This window comes from Callorhinus ursinus, unplaced genomic scaffold (genome assembly GCF_003265705.2).
Source record: "Callorhinus ursinus isolate GAN/ISIS: 27379988/994484 unplaced genomic scaffold, GSC_fseal_2.0 scaffold33, whole genome shotgun sequence".
NCBI lineage: Eukaryota > Metazoa > Chordata > Mammalia > Carnivora > Otariidae > Callorhinus > Callorhinus ursinus.
The window spans coordinates 15,526,024-15,540,180 of NW_027397095.1; the positions used below are offsets into that span (position 1 = coordinate 15,526,024).

The window sequence follows — 14,157 nt, forward strand, 5'->3', positions numbered from 1 at the left end:
GATTCTCTCTCTTTCTCTCTCTCCCTCTGCCCCTCCCCCTGCTCTAAATAAATAAATAAAATCTTAAAAAAAATGTTTAAAATAAATGGTTTTCACACAATTCTTGGTTAACAATAGAAATAAGGCATAGCTGTTACTATGTATGAAAACAACATACTCTAAAACAAAACAGTTGATAGTTTGTGAATAGATTTGGGTTTTTATTTATATTCTAACCATTAAATATATATTTATGTTGAATTATTTGCTGGAATGTGTATTAGGTTAAGAAGGGCTAATCAAAGAAGCCTTGAACCCGAGTGTGGCGTTTGGTTTTTGTTCAGGAAGCAGTGAGGAGTCAATGAATACTTTTGAGCAAGGAAGTTATAAATACAGAGTTATAAATACAGTCACAGTATGTGAAATAGCTATGCTGTGACAAATATGTACTTTATATTAATAACCAAATCCAAGTAAGAAGTAATAGATGCCAGAAGTGTGGTGTAGGGGCAGTGACAGTGGAGAGAAGTGAAGGATAGGAACATACTGGAGAGATATTCAGTAGTACTTTAACAGTTGACCGGACATAGGAGATTGGGAAGGAACAGGAGTCAAAGATGACTGAAATATTTTGATGATAACGATTTTCTTCTAGAATCCAAAATATCCTATCTATGGCTCTCTTGAATGCATGACACTTAGATTCCTGAACTTTCTTCTGTCTGACCAAGCTTCCCAAAAATGATCATTAAGAACTATGTAGTCCAGAGGCGCCTGGGTGGCTCAGTCATTGAGCGTCTGCCTTCGGCTCAGGTCATGATTCCAGGGTCCTGGGATCGAGCCCCACATCGGGCTCCCTGCTCCGCGGGAAGCCTGCTTCTCCCTCTCCCACTCCCCTGCTTGTTTTCCTGCTCTCGCTATCTCTCTCTCTCCATCAAACAAACAAATAAAATCTTAAAAAAAAAAAAAACTTTCTAGTCCAGCGCGCTGGCTGGCTCGGTTGGTGGAGCGAGCGACTCGATCTTGGGGTTGTGAGCTTGAGCCCCATGTTGGGTGTAGGGATTGCTTAAAAAATAAAATCTTCAATAAAATAAAATAAAATAAAATCTTTAAGAACTATGTAGCCAAATTTGTTTCCATTAAGAGTACATTTAAATAAATCAATTTTCTCATTAAAGTGGGATCTATGAAAAGATTAGATTTTGGAGATTTAAAATGACTTACTGCTTCAAGAAGTAGCTGGTGTAGATGGGGTGAGTGAGGGAAGTAGCATTTAGAGCAGCATTTTCCAACTAGCTGGGCAGAATTTTAACACCTCGACTCTTTGCTCTCCTTACCTATTTGGTGACTCTTCCCCTGTCTCCTTCTCATCTATACTCTGAGAGTCAAAAATTAAAAATTGGGGCATGAAACACTGGTTTAAAAGACTATGGGAGGGCACCTGGGTGGCTCAGTCGGTTAAGCGTCTGCCTTTGGCTCAGGTCACGGTCCCAGGGTCCTGGGATCGAGCCCCGCATCGGGCTCCCTGCTTGTCGGGAAAGCCTGCTTCTCCCTCTCCCACTCCCCCTGCTTGTGTTCCCTCTCTCGCTGTGTCTCTCTCTGTCAAATAAATAAATACAATCTTAAAAAAATTTTTTAAATAAAAGACTGTAGGAAGGAAAGGAAGCTTCTCTCTTCTTTTTTGATATCCCTCTTTCCTATTTATCTCAAGCAGATCAAGGCAGTACTTTATTACTCCTTCACAGTTCGTAACTAGCTTCTGCAAAACGCATACACCCACACAGTCTGAAAGTGCTCTGATTATCTTCTATGTAAAATTCCCACTCATGGACACCTGGGTAGCTCAGTCAGTCACTCAAGTGTCTGACTCTTAATTTCAGCTCAGGTCATGATCTCAGGGTCCTGGGATCGAGCCCCACGGCGGGCTCCGAGCTCAGGGGGGAATCTCCTTGAGGACTCTCTCCCTCTGCCCCTCCCCCCACTTGCGTGGGTGCTCTCTCAAATAAATAAATCTTTTAAAAATAATAAAATAAAATTCCCACTTAAATGACTGGGAAATGTGAATGCTTGACTCCTACTGTGTCATACTGTTTAAATGATATGGTCTGCCTCTATCCTTTTGGATTTCCACCCAAGAAGACACCCTCTATTTAAGCCAGAAGTCATACTTTTCCTAAAAAGAAACACCTTGCCCCCAAAGGGGCAAACTTCCCAATGAATGTTATTTTGCATCTACTCCCTCCAAAAAGGAAAAACAAAACAAAACAAAACAGTCTGTGCCCTCTAGGAATTCATTACTAATTTTATTAAAAATATTTAATATAGGCCGCCTGGGTGGCTCAGTCAGTTAGGCATCTGCCTTCAGCTCAGGTCATGATCTCAGGGTCCTGGGATCAAGTCCCGCACCGGTCTCCTTGCTCAGAGGGGAATCTGCTTCTCCCTCTGCCTGCCACTCCCCCAGCTTGTGCTCTCTCTCTCTCCCCCGTGCTCTCTATCTGGCAAATAAATAAATAAAATCTTTAAAAAAAGAATATTTAATATTTAAGGTAAACAAATATAGTTATGGAACATAAATACTTTCCCCAAAGGAGTCCTTCTGTAGTGTTACTCTGCTGTGGAAAAAAAACTTATAAAAGTATTTTTGTATAGCATTTTTTGTTACATCAGCAGAGCTGTCTGTAGCCGGATCTTGAAATAACGTTGTGATATGGAACTGAACATTATCATCTTGTAAAAATACTTTTCTAGGAGTGTAGTAAAATGGTGGATCTTGACGGTATTTGAGGAGAAAAACCAGAAGCCATTTCTAAGATTAAAAACTTCATTTTAGGGGCACCTGGCTCAGTCGTTAAGCATCTGCCTTCAGCTCAGGTCATGATCCCAAGGGTCCTGGGATCGAGCCCCGCATCGGGCTCCCTGCTCAGCGGAAAGCCTGCTTCTCCCTCTCCCACTCCCCCTGCTTGTGTTCCCTCTCTCGCTGTCTCTCTCTCTCTGTCAAATAAATAAAATAAAATCTTTAAAAAAAAAAAAACTTCATTTCAACTCAGACTATGATACTTGAATGTGTAGATAGGTGGGTGGGCTATAAAGGACAGTAAAGATTTTTTGCATCTCCTAACAACTTGAGAAATTAAGGTAGACAATGGTTATGTAAGCATAGTTATAAGAGGGATAACTTAAAGTCTTCTAACAAAGTTTTATGAAAAAAAAAAAAACCTTGGGGCACCTGGGTGGCTCAGTCAGTTGGGTGTCCGACTCTTGATTTCGGCTCAGGTCATGATCTTGGGGTTGTGAGATTCAGCCCTGCACTGGGTTCACATGCTGGGCATGGAACCTGCTTAAGATTTTCTCACTCCCTCTCCCTCTGCCCCCGACTAAAAAAAAATCTTAATGGTGACACAGATGTGTACAAAATGGAAAATAATTTTAATATGAAATATTATATAACTTGGATTCTTTGTTTCCATTGGCTCAATATCTGAGATAAGCTTGAAAGAACTATCTTAAGTACGATTCCCAAATTCACTGGGTTGAGGGTCTGTCCTCTGATACTTTTTTTGTATTACCTTGCCCTGTCTGAAAAATACTGGTTGCCATATTAAAACACTGATTTGATTACATCACATTAAACATGCTATATTAAAACATGATTGATTCAATACGGAAATTTTTACCACATTCATTGAAATAATTAGGGATGCCTCTAGGTCCTTGCAAATTCAAGGTTGAGATTTGTTACATTTATTACAGGCTTTGAAGACATAGAGGCAGTGGGATTCAGAGCTGCCAATTATAATTCTTAAAACCAAATGCAATTGGTTATTACTTTGTAAGTTTAAAAGTCTTACTCTTTGTTTTTTTTGGTCATGTTTCCTTTTAAGAGAGAACTAAACATTCCCTTAAGATCTGGTCATGAATTATTGACTTTATGAAGTTGAATATAACTAGGAAATTCAGAAAAGGATAGGATTTTTTACCACTTGATTAATGATTCTTCTGTTCCCAAACAGAAGTGATTTCTAATGGGTTTTGAGTTTGTGGAATCTGCCTTTATAATAAACTCAAAAAATCGGATAACTTGGATGTTTGAATATTTAATAAACTGACATTTTAGGCAGGCATAAGCCCAATTCTTAAATAACACGCTCTTCCCTTGAAATGCACCGTAGCTCAAGAGTCAAATTTCAAAGTTAGTGGGCTACAGGTAATAGAAGTAAAATGACACCTTGGTTAACAAATCTTCTGGGAGCAAAAGCAGAAAGCTCCTTCAAAGAACGTTGGCCAGGGTATTGGAGCTCCCATTCCAGTTTCTTCATTTGGGAATTGAGGAAGAAGGCATGCTCCCTGCCTTAGGTACAGCTGGACTTCTCAATGGCAGGCCTGGTGCTGGCTGTAGGGTGGGTCATCCTTCCATAGGGCTTATGTGTGGCCACAGGATTGTAACTATTATTTTCTCTGTGTCCTGAGAAGGGGGTTATTGAGAGTGATGGGAGCACATGCTGTTTTCTCCAACTCACACCTACATATTGCCATCTCCCTATACTACTATTTCTTGTGGACTCTCTTACCCTGTATGGCTTCTTAGGGCGAGGGGGCTTTGACTTAGTTATTTTGTGTATAGTAGGTATGGAATCCGCATTTAGGAATTCATTCTTCTGCTTACTCTTTTCTCTCTACTTCAGGTATGTGTGTATGTATCTATCTATATCTTTTATTACAATATTAATAAGAAATGTGAAGAATGAGGGGCACCTGGGTGGCTTAGTCGGTTGAGCATCTGCCTTTGGCTCAGGTCATGATCCCAGAGTCCTGAGATCGAGCCTCACCTCGGGCTCCCCGCTCTACGGGGAGTCTGCTTCTCCCTCTCCTTCTGCCCCTCCGCCCCCACTCATGCTTGCTCACTCACTGTCTCTCTCTCTCTCTCAAATAAATAAAATCTTTTAAAAAAATGTGAAGAATGAGAAATAGTATATGAACCAAGCTTCTAAACAGAAGAATTTTCTGGTCTAGATACATGAGACTTGATATAGTTTAATTGGTATGTGAATTTTTAGAAGATGAAGAAAGACAAAAGTATTGAAATATGGTAGATAGAGAGAACAAACATTAATTTTAAAGTTTTTCAGGGACAGGATTGAGATATTCAGTGCAAATGCTTTATGCATTGGATAATTAACTTTCATCCTGTCATAGCTATCTAATGGAGTATCATTTGTCATTCCATTTGTTTAGCCCAATTCCCTCATCTGTGTGGTAGTGCTATTTCTGTGAGAGTGATGGGTGGCTTTGGAATTCAGAATGTATTCCCTTAAATGTTGATATCAGTAATGTAAAGTTCTCCCTAAATTTGATCTGAGTTATATCCTAAGATAGGCTGCCTCCTTACCCTCTGTGTGTTGGGAGAATGGCATGAGAGATTTTTATCACTGGTGTTGTTTTTATGCAAGTGGGAAAAGTGGGTAATTTTAGACTGAATTAATCCAACCAAAGAATTACTTTCCTTTACCAGAATGTGTCTTTCTGAGATCTTCTTTGTATTTATCAATTAAGCGTTGAAATGACAATTGCTTAGGGCGTATTTTTCATTTTTTCCCCCAAGCTTGGTGTAATGGGAACATTGTGGGATCTGAGATCAGACTCAAGTTCAAATCATAGTTGCCAGACTCACAGTGAAGCCTTAAACTCTCTGAGCTTCAGTTTCCTATCTTTAAAATGGGATTGCTCTGAGGATTAAGTAGCCCAGAGAATGTGTCTGGCACAATGCCTAGTACATAGCAGGTGCTGGGTAAACGATCTTATTCCTATGTTAAAACTGACATCAGCTATTTATTAATGTGATTTTATTTTAAATGTGACCGACATATGCATGTAGAGAAGTTTTTTACTTCAGAAAATCATTTTGCAGTCTGACCCTATCACCTTGAACTGAGAATTTTTCCCTTTTCTGGATTCTGGTATTGCCACAGCACAAAAGAAAGCCTTGGAAAGATTAGCCTCCATTTTATATCCTACATGCTAAAGATTTCCATTAGTGAATTCACTGCAAGTTGAAACTAAGGTACTTATACTTGTGTCATTAAAAAATACAAGTAAATAACTAACCAAAGCTTTATCTTTTTTTTTTTTTAAGATTTTATTTATTTGACAGAGAGAGAGAGACAGCCAGAGAGAGAACGCAAGCAGGAGGAGTGGGAGAGGGAGAAGGAGGCTTCCCGCAGAGCGGGGAGCCCGATGCGGGGCTCGATCCCAGGATCCCTGGGCTCATGACCCGAGCCGAAGGCAGACGCTTAACAACTGAGCCACCCAGGCGCCCCAAAAGCTTTATCTTTCTTGATTTCTTTCAGGCAAGCACCTCAGTAAGAGCTCTGTTCTCCATTGTTTCTTAAACAGCAATTAATTTAGGCCTTATTAAGAAAAGTTGCTATGATATTTGTAATTTCTTTGTATAATGATGCCGTAAATGCCATTTGCATTGGGACGTATCTTTAAAATAGTTGAAGTTTTTAAGGTTTTTTTTCTTCCTTTAGGTGAAAATACCAGACTTATTTTATATGTATTTCCTTATGTCATAAGTTGAAGTTTTCTTCCTGATTTTTTTAAAAACAATTTCCCCCCTTTTTTTTTTTTTAATGGAAGTTGAGTGAGAGAGAATGTGTGTGCCCGCCGGTGTGTTTGTGTGTATATGTGTTTGTCGTGTCGATCATTCAGTTTTTGTTTTGGAGGGTTGAAGGAGGATGGTTAAGATTCTAACTTTTGTGAGGTAGGAAGGTTATTAAGATCTTTAGAACTCAATGCAGTATGCATACTTTGAATCTACAGAAAAATCTATGGGGAATAACTTCTACCAATCTTAAGGTTTTGATTTATTTCTTAAGGGTGGGAGGAAATACCTTGACAGATTTAGCACTCAAATTCAAATGAGTATGAGAACAGGTGGCTAAATTTCTCCTCCACCTGCCATGCAACTTTATCACAAGAAATGTTTCATTTAGCAAATGCTGCGGCTAACAGACACTTCTCTGTTTCAGAGCAGGAAAACAAATGGAGGGGGAGTACTTCTTTGAAGAAAACCTTTTTCTTGATTTTCTTTTTAAATTGTGAGTGTGACAAATATGTATTTTATTTTTCTGGGGGATAGATGGTGGAAAGCATGAGTCAATGCCTTGATTAACTAACCCGATTTGTTGTCTTGCTATACCATTCATGGCTTTCATTTCTGTTTTTACTTAGGTTTTCTTTTGTTATTGTTACTGCTCTTGCATACTAACCCCCTGGGTGCTGACTTTCAGTTAGTATAATAATATTGCTCTGAGAAATTACAATATTTGTATAGTACTTTTAACACTAACTTAGAGACCCCTACTCTTTTGTCCCGGTGGAATTATGTTATTAAAATACATTGTTGGGGGGCGCCTGGCTGACTCAGTCGGCAGAGCATGCAACTCTTGGTCTCGGGGTCGTGAGTTCAAACCCCGTGTTGGGTATAGAGATGACTTAAAAAAATAAAATCTTTAAAAAAAAATACACTGATGGGGCGCCTGGGTGGCTCTGTTGGTCAAGCGACTGCCTTCGGCTCAGGTCATGATCCTGGAGTCCCGGGATCGAGTCCCACATCGGGCTCCCTGCTCAGCAGGGAGTCTGCTTCTCCCTCTGACCCTCTTCCCTCTCGTGCTCTCTATCTCTCATTCTCTCTCTCTCAAATAAATAAACAAAATCTTTAAAAAAAAATACACTGATGGGTTTAACCACTTTGTAATGTAATGGTAGCAAGCAAAAAGAAGTGCTGTGAAGCTAACTGGGAACTAACTAGAGAAAACTTAAAGGTGTTATTCATATACTTGTATCTTTGTAGCGTTCTCTGATTCATCACCCCCACCCCGGAAATTAAAAACAATGTAGGGAAGTACAGAGAACAATTTGACGACTATTCTGAGAGTCTTGGGCAGCACTTTTTTCCTGCAAGTCCTATATTCTCCCAGCATCTTTCATGCAGAGCCCTCTTAATGTGCTATTCTTCATTTGATGTGAGCAGGAAGTGAATGTGCCCGCGCATGGGTTGGCGCATAGAATATCTCCACCAGAAACAGTCAAGTGTTTCATGTGTTTTCATGCTGATAATTTCAGAAAGCACTAAAACGGCCCCTTTTCCTCAACAAGGAAATTTGACCTCACATGGCTTTCTGTATAACATGATCTGTGATAGAAAGCAAAGAACTGAGATGGGTGTTCCATCGTTTATCAAGCTGAGACCTCATTTTTTAAACACAAAAGTACTCATTTCAGTGGATTGAGGGGGGTTCTTTTCCTTCTTCTTTTTTTTTTTTTTTTTTGGTATGGAGTGTTGGAAGACTGTTTGAGGCTTTGGAGCCAAATGGTGCAACTGTGAGATGCTCTTCCCTCACTCACACCGCATACCAACAAACCCAATTGCTATAGTGAATTCTGAGAGTACGGCTTCTTTATAGAGCATGTACCAAACTATTAACCTCTACAGAACTATTCACTATAGAAAACATATTTCAACCAGATTGACAGAACACTGGCTGCAGCTTACCTACCAGGTCAGATGTGTAATACACAATCCTTTGTTGTCCTGGTGTTCACTATAAAAAGAAAAAAAAAATGTGTCTGTTTGATGATTTTTAAAACTTAAAAAATCCATTTGGGTGAACAGTGCCACGTAGACAACAGGGGCTTAATACATGTTTGCACTAGCAGTTTCGAAAGTATATCTTCAACTCTTTAAGTCTATAAATTTCAAGATGGAATCTTTGCTTTAATTTGCATATTCTGGAATACTAATGAGTTAGAACATTTTTCTCTCTGTTAACCATTTGTACTTATGTCTTTATGAATTGGGTGCTCATATCATGTACACGTTTCCCTTGGGGGTGATTTTTAAATTATAGAAATATTTTAGGCAAGATTACAATGTTAGCATCACCCTGTTAGCCTGACAATTGCTTAGACTTTCTATTTCTTTTATCTTCACAGAGCAATGCAAAGAAATACCATAGTTTGTGTATGTTCAATTTGACCACCTTTGCAATGCTTTCAGTAAAATGATCAGACAGTGCTTCTGTCTCTACCCTAATGCTCTTTGAAAAAGTAATTGTTCTCTTTGAACAAGCACGGTTGAGTGATTCGTGTACACTTTGTGAAAGATTGCTTTTGTGCTCTGTGGTTGGTCATTGTTAAGAAAATAAGATGTGTCCAGTGGCAGTGGGGTGGGCTGGGGGGCCTGGTAGCACTATACAGACGTAGGAAGAAGATTTGAGTTTTGGACAGAAAATTGATGACCATACTCTCTCCCGTGAATAATTTTATAGCATTGATGCAATGGGACTATTTAGGCAGGATTTGCTTGATTCGAAGTCAGCATGAAAAAGTGAATCCAAATAGCAGTTGTTTTAAGCAGAACTACGAAATTATTATTCTTACATGAATTTACATAGAACAAAAGCTTTCCTGCACAACTGTCTGATAAACTTCAAAACCATTATCTCCTTATCTACTGTAAACACTTGATTGTTCAAATTGTGGGGCTGGAGGAAACAGAGGTATTTTATTGTTAGGTAGTCTTGGAAGAATTAGTGGTAATTAATAAACCTGTGTTTTTTACTGCCAGCATTAACCTTGTGTAGTCAACCCTCAGACTGAGAAGTAATTTAGAACATGAAATTGCTTTAGAAAAATTTTCCTGGGGCACCTGGGTGGCTCAGGCATAGGGTGTCTGCCTTCAGTGCAGGTCGTGATCCCAGGTCTTGGGATTGAGCCCCACATCGGGCTCCCTGCTCAGCGGGAAGCCTGCTTCTCCCTCTCCCTGCCGCTCCCCCCTGCTTGTGTTCCCTCTCTCACTATGTCTCCCTCTGTCAAATAAGTAAATAAAATCTTTAAAAACAAAAAAAAAGAAGAATTTTCCTGAGTAGGTTAATCCCTCTATTTCAGGGCTTCTCAATCTTGGTACTCTTGACATTTTTGCCTAAGTACATCTTAGCCGGGGAGAACTTTCCCGGGCCTTGGTGGGATGTTTAGCAGCATCCCACTAGATGAAGGTAGCACACACACCCTCTTGCGACAATGAAGGACGTCTCCAAACGTCGGCACACGTGGGGAGGGGAGAAACAAAATCCCCTGGGTCCCCGAACCCCTTCTGAGAACCACTGGTCTTTTTATTGCTTTTAACCATATGACTTGAAAAAGTAATATTTAAAAACTGTTATTTGTCCTTGGAGTTACTCAGGTAATCATTCCTTTAAGGATAACGTGATGTATTTGTGGCCTGGGCTTTGCAGAGAGGTTTTACCTCCTTGCGATGTTGAAAAACCGTTCTCTTCACATCCAGTCAGTAAACTTAATGAAAAGGAGATAGAAGAGAATATTGAATCGGCTAGGAAGGTTGACATGGCATGTATTGTTACTGATGCAGAAATAATAGGGAGTGTTCTGCATGTTAAAAAGTCAAAGTATGTTGATAAGAAGTCATGAAGAAGATGATTTTAGTGAAGGCTTCTTCAGCATTTGAAGTAATTAATTAGAAAGCCAACCATATTATCTTGCCAAGAAAGGGCTGCATTTTCACATTCTGCTTTTCAATTTTAGGAGCTAGAGACAAATGACAAGTAAACAAGTTGTTATCTGTAGTTTCTTCAAAAAAAGCAATTTCCAGGATATGTCATAGGCACAATGTGGCTTCAGCTTTATCCCTGTCCCTTTTACATCTGTGGTTCTATAAAAATGATAATTGATGGTCATTGAACGCACTGTGTGAGAAAGAAATGTCCACAAAAATGAGATTCTGTGTTCATTGAGATGACATATGTTAAAATTCTCATGTGCTACGTTCTGTGCAGGGAATACAGAAAATAATAAAACATTCTGCTTGGATATTTCATTAAAATAATTCTCTTTGAATGGAAATTTTCTGGTTAGGGATACCAATCACCATCAGTCTATTTCCCACTTTTCCCATTAATTCTGTACTTTTAAATATCTGTCTGCAAAAGCTGTTTAAAAGGGTGTGTGAGTGTGTGTATGATATATGTCATGTATATAATTTAATTCTTTTTAAGGCTATTTCTGAAATTAGTAGAAAGCTATATTCATTTTCTTCTATGCTTGTTAAAATCGTATTTAAATTATTCTCTTTATTAAATATCCATGAGAGTTGAATAAAACATGGTCATATATTATTAATTCATTTTTGGTTATATACTATGGCTCTAATATCCTCAAGAAGAATTGATCTCACCCTTAAGGCCAGAACTTTTGCTAATTATTACAAGATTTAAAACCATTTCGTTGATGTCTGGATTCAAAAAGCAGGATCTTAAAGTATGGTAGTCTTAAAACTTTTTTTCTGGTTCAAACTGATCAACTGAGGTTACAGGTAAGGTAGGGAACAAGTGAAATCTTCATGATATTGAATAGGCCAGAGTTAGAAAAGCAAAGAATTTGGGGCGCCTGGCTGGCTCATCCAGTGGAGCATGTGACTCTTGATCTCAGGGGTGTGGGTTCCAGCCCCATGTTGGGTGTAGAGCTTACTTTAAAATAAAACCTTAAAAAAAGAAAAAGAAAGGGACGCCTGGTTGGCTCAGTCGGTTAAGCGTCTGCCTTCGGCTCAGGTCATGATCTCAGGGTCATGAGATCGAACCGGTGTTGGGCTCCGCGCTCAGCGGGGAGTCTGCTTCTCCCTTCCCTCTGCCCCTCCCTCTCGCTCTCTCTCTCAAATAAATAGAATCATTAAAAAAAAAAGAAGAAGAATAAGAAAAAAGAAAACCAAATGATTCAACATGTAGGAAGTTAGAGGTAAAGAGCAAAAGTGGAGTTCTAGTGCTTGAAAATGTGTTCTTCCTCTCCCTCTCCCAGTGTCCACATTTTAGCAGTCTACATCATGAATGCACAAACCCATTCAGAGCCACCGGCTCCCGGCTCTTAGATGATTCAGAGACACTTTGGGCAATGTTATACCTAAGGAAACACAGGCCTGCCTTGTCTAAGGGATAGTAAAATGTTGTACTGTGGTGGTCAGTTTTCAGGGTAACCTGAGGCCCTTCATTAAATATTTTGTGTGGTCTCTGTGAAACAAACTGACCTGTTAACTGCAGGTTCTCCAATCCTTTTTATGCCCCCCCCAAGTTATTAGTGTAATATATACATTGGCATAGCTTGCATTTATTATTTTTTTACTTTTTATTTCTTAGAAAAGATGGAAATGCCACTAGACTCTAGCGATTTAACTGAATAAATCCCAAAATGATCAGTGAGAGATACTGCTGGAAAAATAAATGATTTCAGGTGTAAAAGTTTTTGTTCCATTGGGGGTTGATTAGAACTATAACTAATGACAGAAGAGGGAGCAGTGTGTTACTGTCACAGTTAATCTTTGACTTTTATTAATGGGGTCTTTGGAGTTTGGAATCATACGAGACTTACATTCAAATCCTGACCCAACTACTTTAATAAATTTGCGACCTTAGGCGACTTACTTTTAACCTTTTTGTAGCTCATTTTCCCTACCCTTCACACAAAGGAAATAATAATAGTACCTATTGCATTGGATGATTTTAAGGATTATATGAGATCATGTTTGTAAATTTCTGGGCAAGTACCCGATACATAGTGACTATTCAATAACTGATAGCTATTATTTTTATCTTTCTCAAGTTAGGTATTCCAAAGAAATTTTAACTGTGAATAACACAATTTGATGTTGTTGCTACCTAAACAGTACAATACCAAAAGCAATTACTCTTGCACTAAAAATACAAAGACCCTTTGTGAATGTAGTTTTGAACCAGCTTTTAGGTTGATTTCTCACTTCTAATTTTTTTCTGACCTTGAAAAGTTTTTTACAAATGCATAATATAATTTCTTCTAGGGTGTAGAATGGTATCAGCCTAAAGCACAACAAAACAAAATTCAGTATATCCCATAGTCAAATGATTGGCCCTAGTGACTGATTATTACTCTAAACAATGCCATTATTATGAATTATATATCAGCTTTTAACTTGCCTTTCTTTCTGATTTATACACATTTTCAGATCTCTAGTGGAAGAGGAAGACCAACACATGAAATTGTCCCTTGGAAGCAGCGAAATGGGTCTCTCATCCCATCTGCAGTCTTCCAAGGCAGGAACCACACGCATCTTTACCAGCAATACCCACAGTTCTGTGGTGTTACAGGTAATCTAAACTGTCCCTTTTGTAATATTTAAATGGATTTAAAAACCACTCAGAGTGTTTGTGGTGGGGGAATGTCGATAGCGGGGGGTGAGGAGCGTGCATGTGTGTGGACGGGGTGCATACGGGAACCCTCTGTACTTGCTGTTCAATTTTGCTGTGAACCTAAAAGTGCTCTAAAAAAATTAGGTTTATTAGTTAAAAAAAAGAGCAAGCAAACATCAGGAGGAAACCTTGAGGGGAAAACTACATACCTTCCTGATGTTAAAAAACAAACAAACAATCAAACCCAAAACCCAGAGTTCATTATTTGTTTTGTTTGTATGAAGGAGGTCTCGCTGTCGGCCACTTCGCTTACAGAATGTTATGTCTGGCAGCATTGACTTTCCATTTTTGTCTCAGCCAATATAAATATCCCAAATCCCTATGCTGAATTTTCTAGTTCCTCACTCATGACCTGCTTCATTGTCACCTTTATCATCGTTCTGAAGATCATATTTCTTTGGCGTCTCAGCTCACATTGACAGTAGTAGGTGTGGGAGTATAGATGAGGATGGCTGGATGCAAACACACTGGTAGATGTAAGAGGTAATAAGTGACCTCAGAGGAGAGGACGGAAATGCAATAGAAAGCCCCCAAAAACAAAAAACAAAAACACAAAAAAACTCCAACCCATCAAAAACTGCACCGTGGAGCTCAGTAGCCGAAAGATAAGCAGACCTAGGACTTCTGGCAGTCATGGACGCTCCCTGACCACTGTGGGCATGGCTGAATTAGGAAACAGCATACTATCGGATGTCCCTCAGTGTCTTCTAGATATAGGCAAATTAGATCAGTGTTCCCTCTAGTGAGATAAAGAAAAGAAATTGTTCTGAATGTATTTTTCCAAGAAATCTCCCCAGGTGAATTTCATGCATATTCCTGGTCCGTGACCATTAGGGTAAAGCAGTATATATAGTATATAGTGTTTGGTGTACAGTCCAGTATATAGTGT

At 39.1% G+C, this 14,157-nt stretch overlaps 1 protein-coding gene across 6 annotated transcripts in view; it reads left to right on the forward strand.

Moving 5' to 3' along the window:
* The window catches only part of KLHL13 (kelch like family member 13), a 199,677-nt gene that overhangs the window by 142,897 nt on the left and 42,623 nt on the right, over positions 1 to 14,157 (forward strand). For all 6 annotated transcript variants that reach the window (XM_025852763.2, XM_025852764.2, XM_073879231.1 and 3 more), the window contains one exon: positions 13,025 to 13,166. In XM_025852763.2, the coding sequence (XP_025708548.1) occupies positions 13,025 to 13,166 (142 nt within the window). The remainder of the gene's footprint in view (positions 1 to 13,024; positions 13,167 to 14,157) is intronic.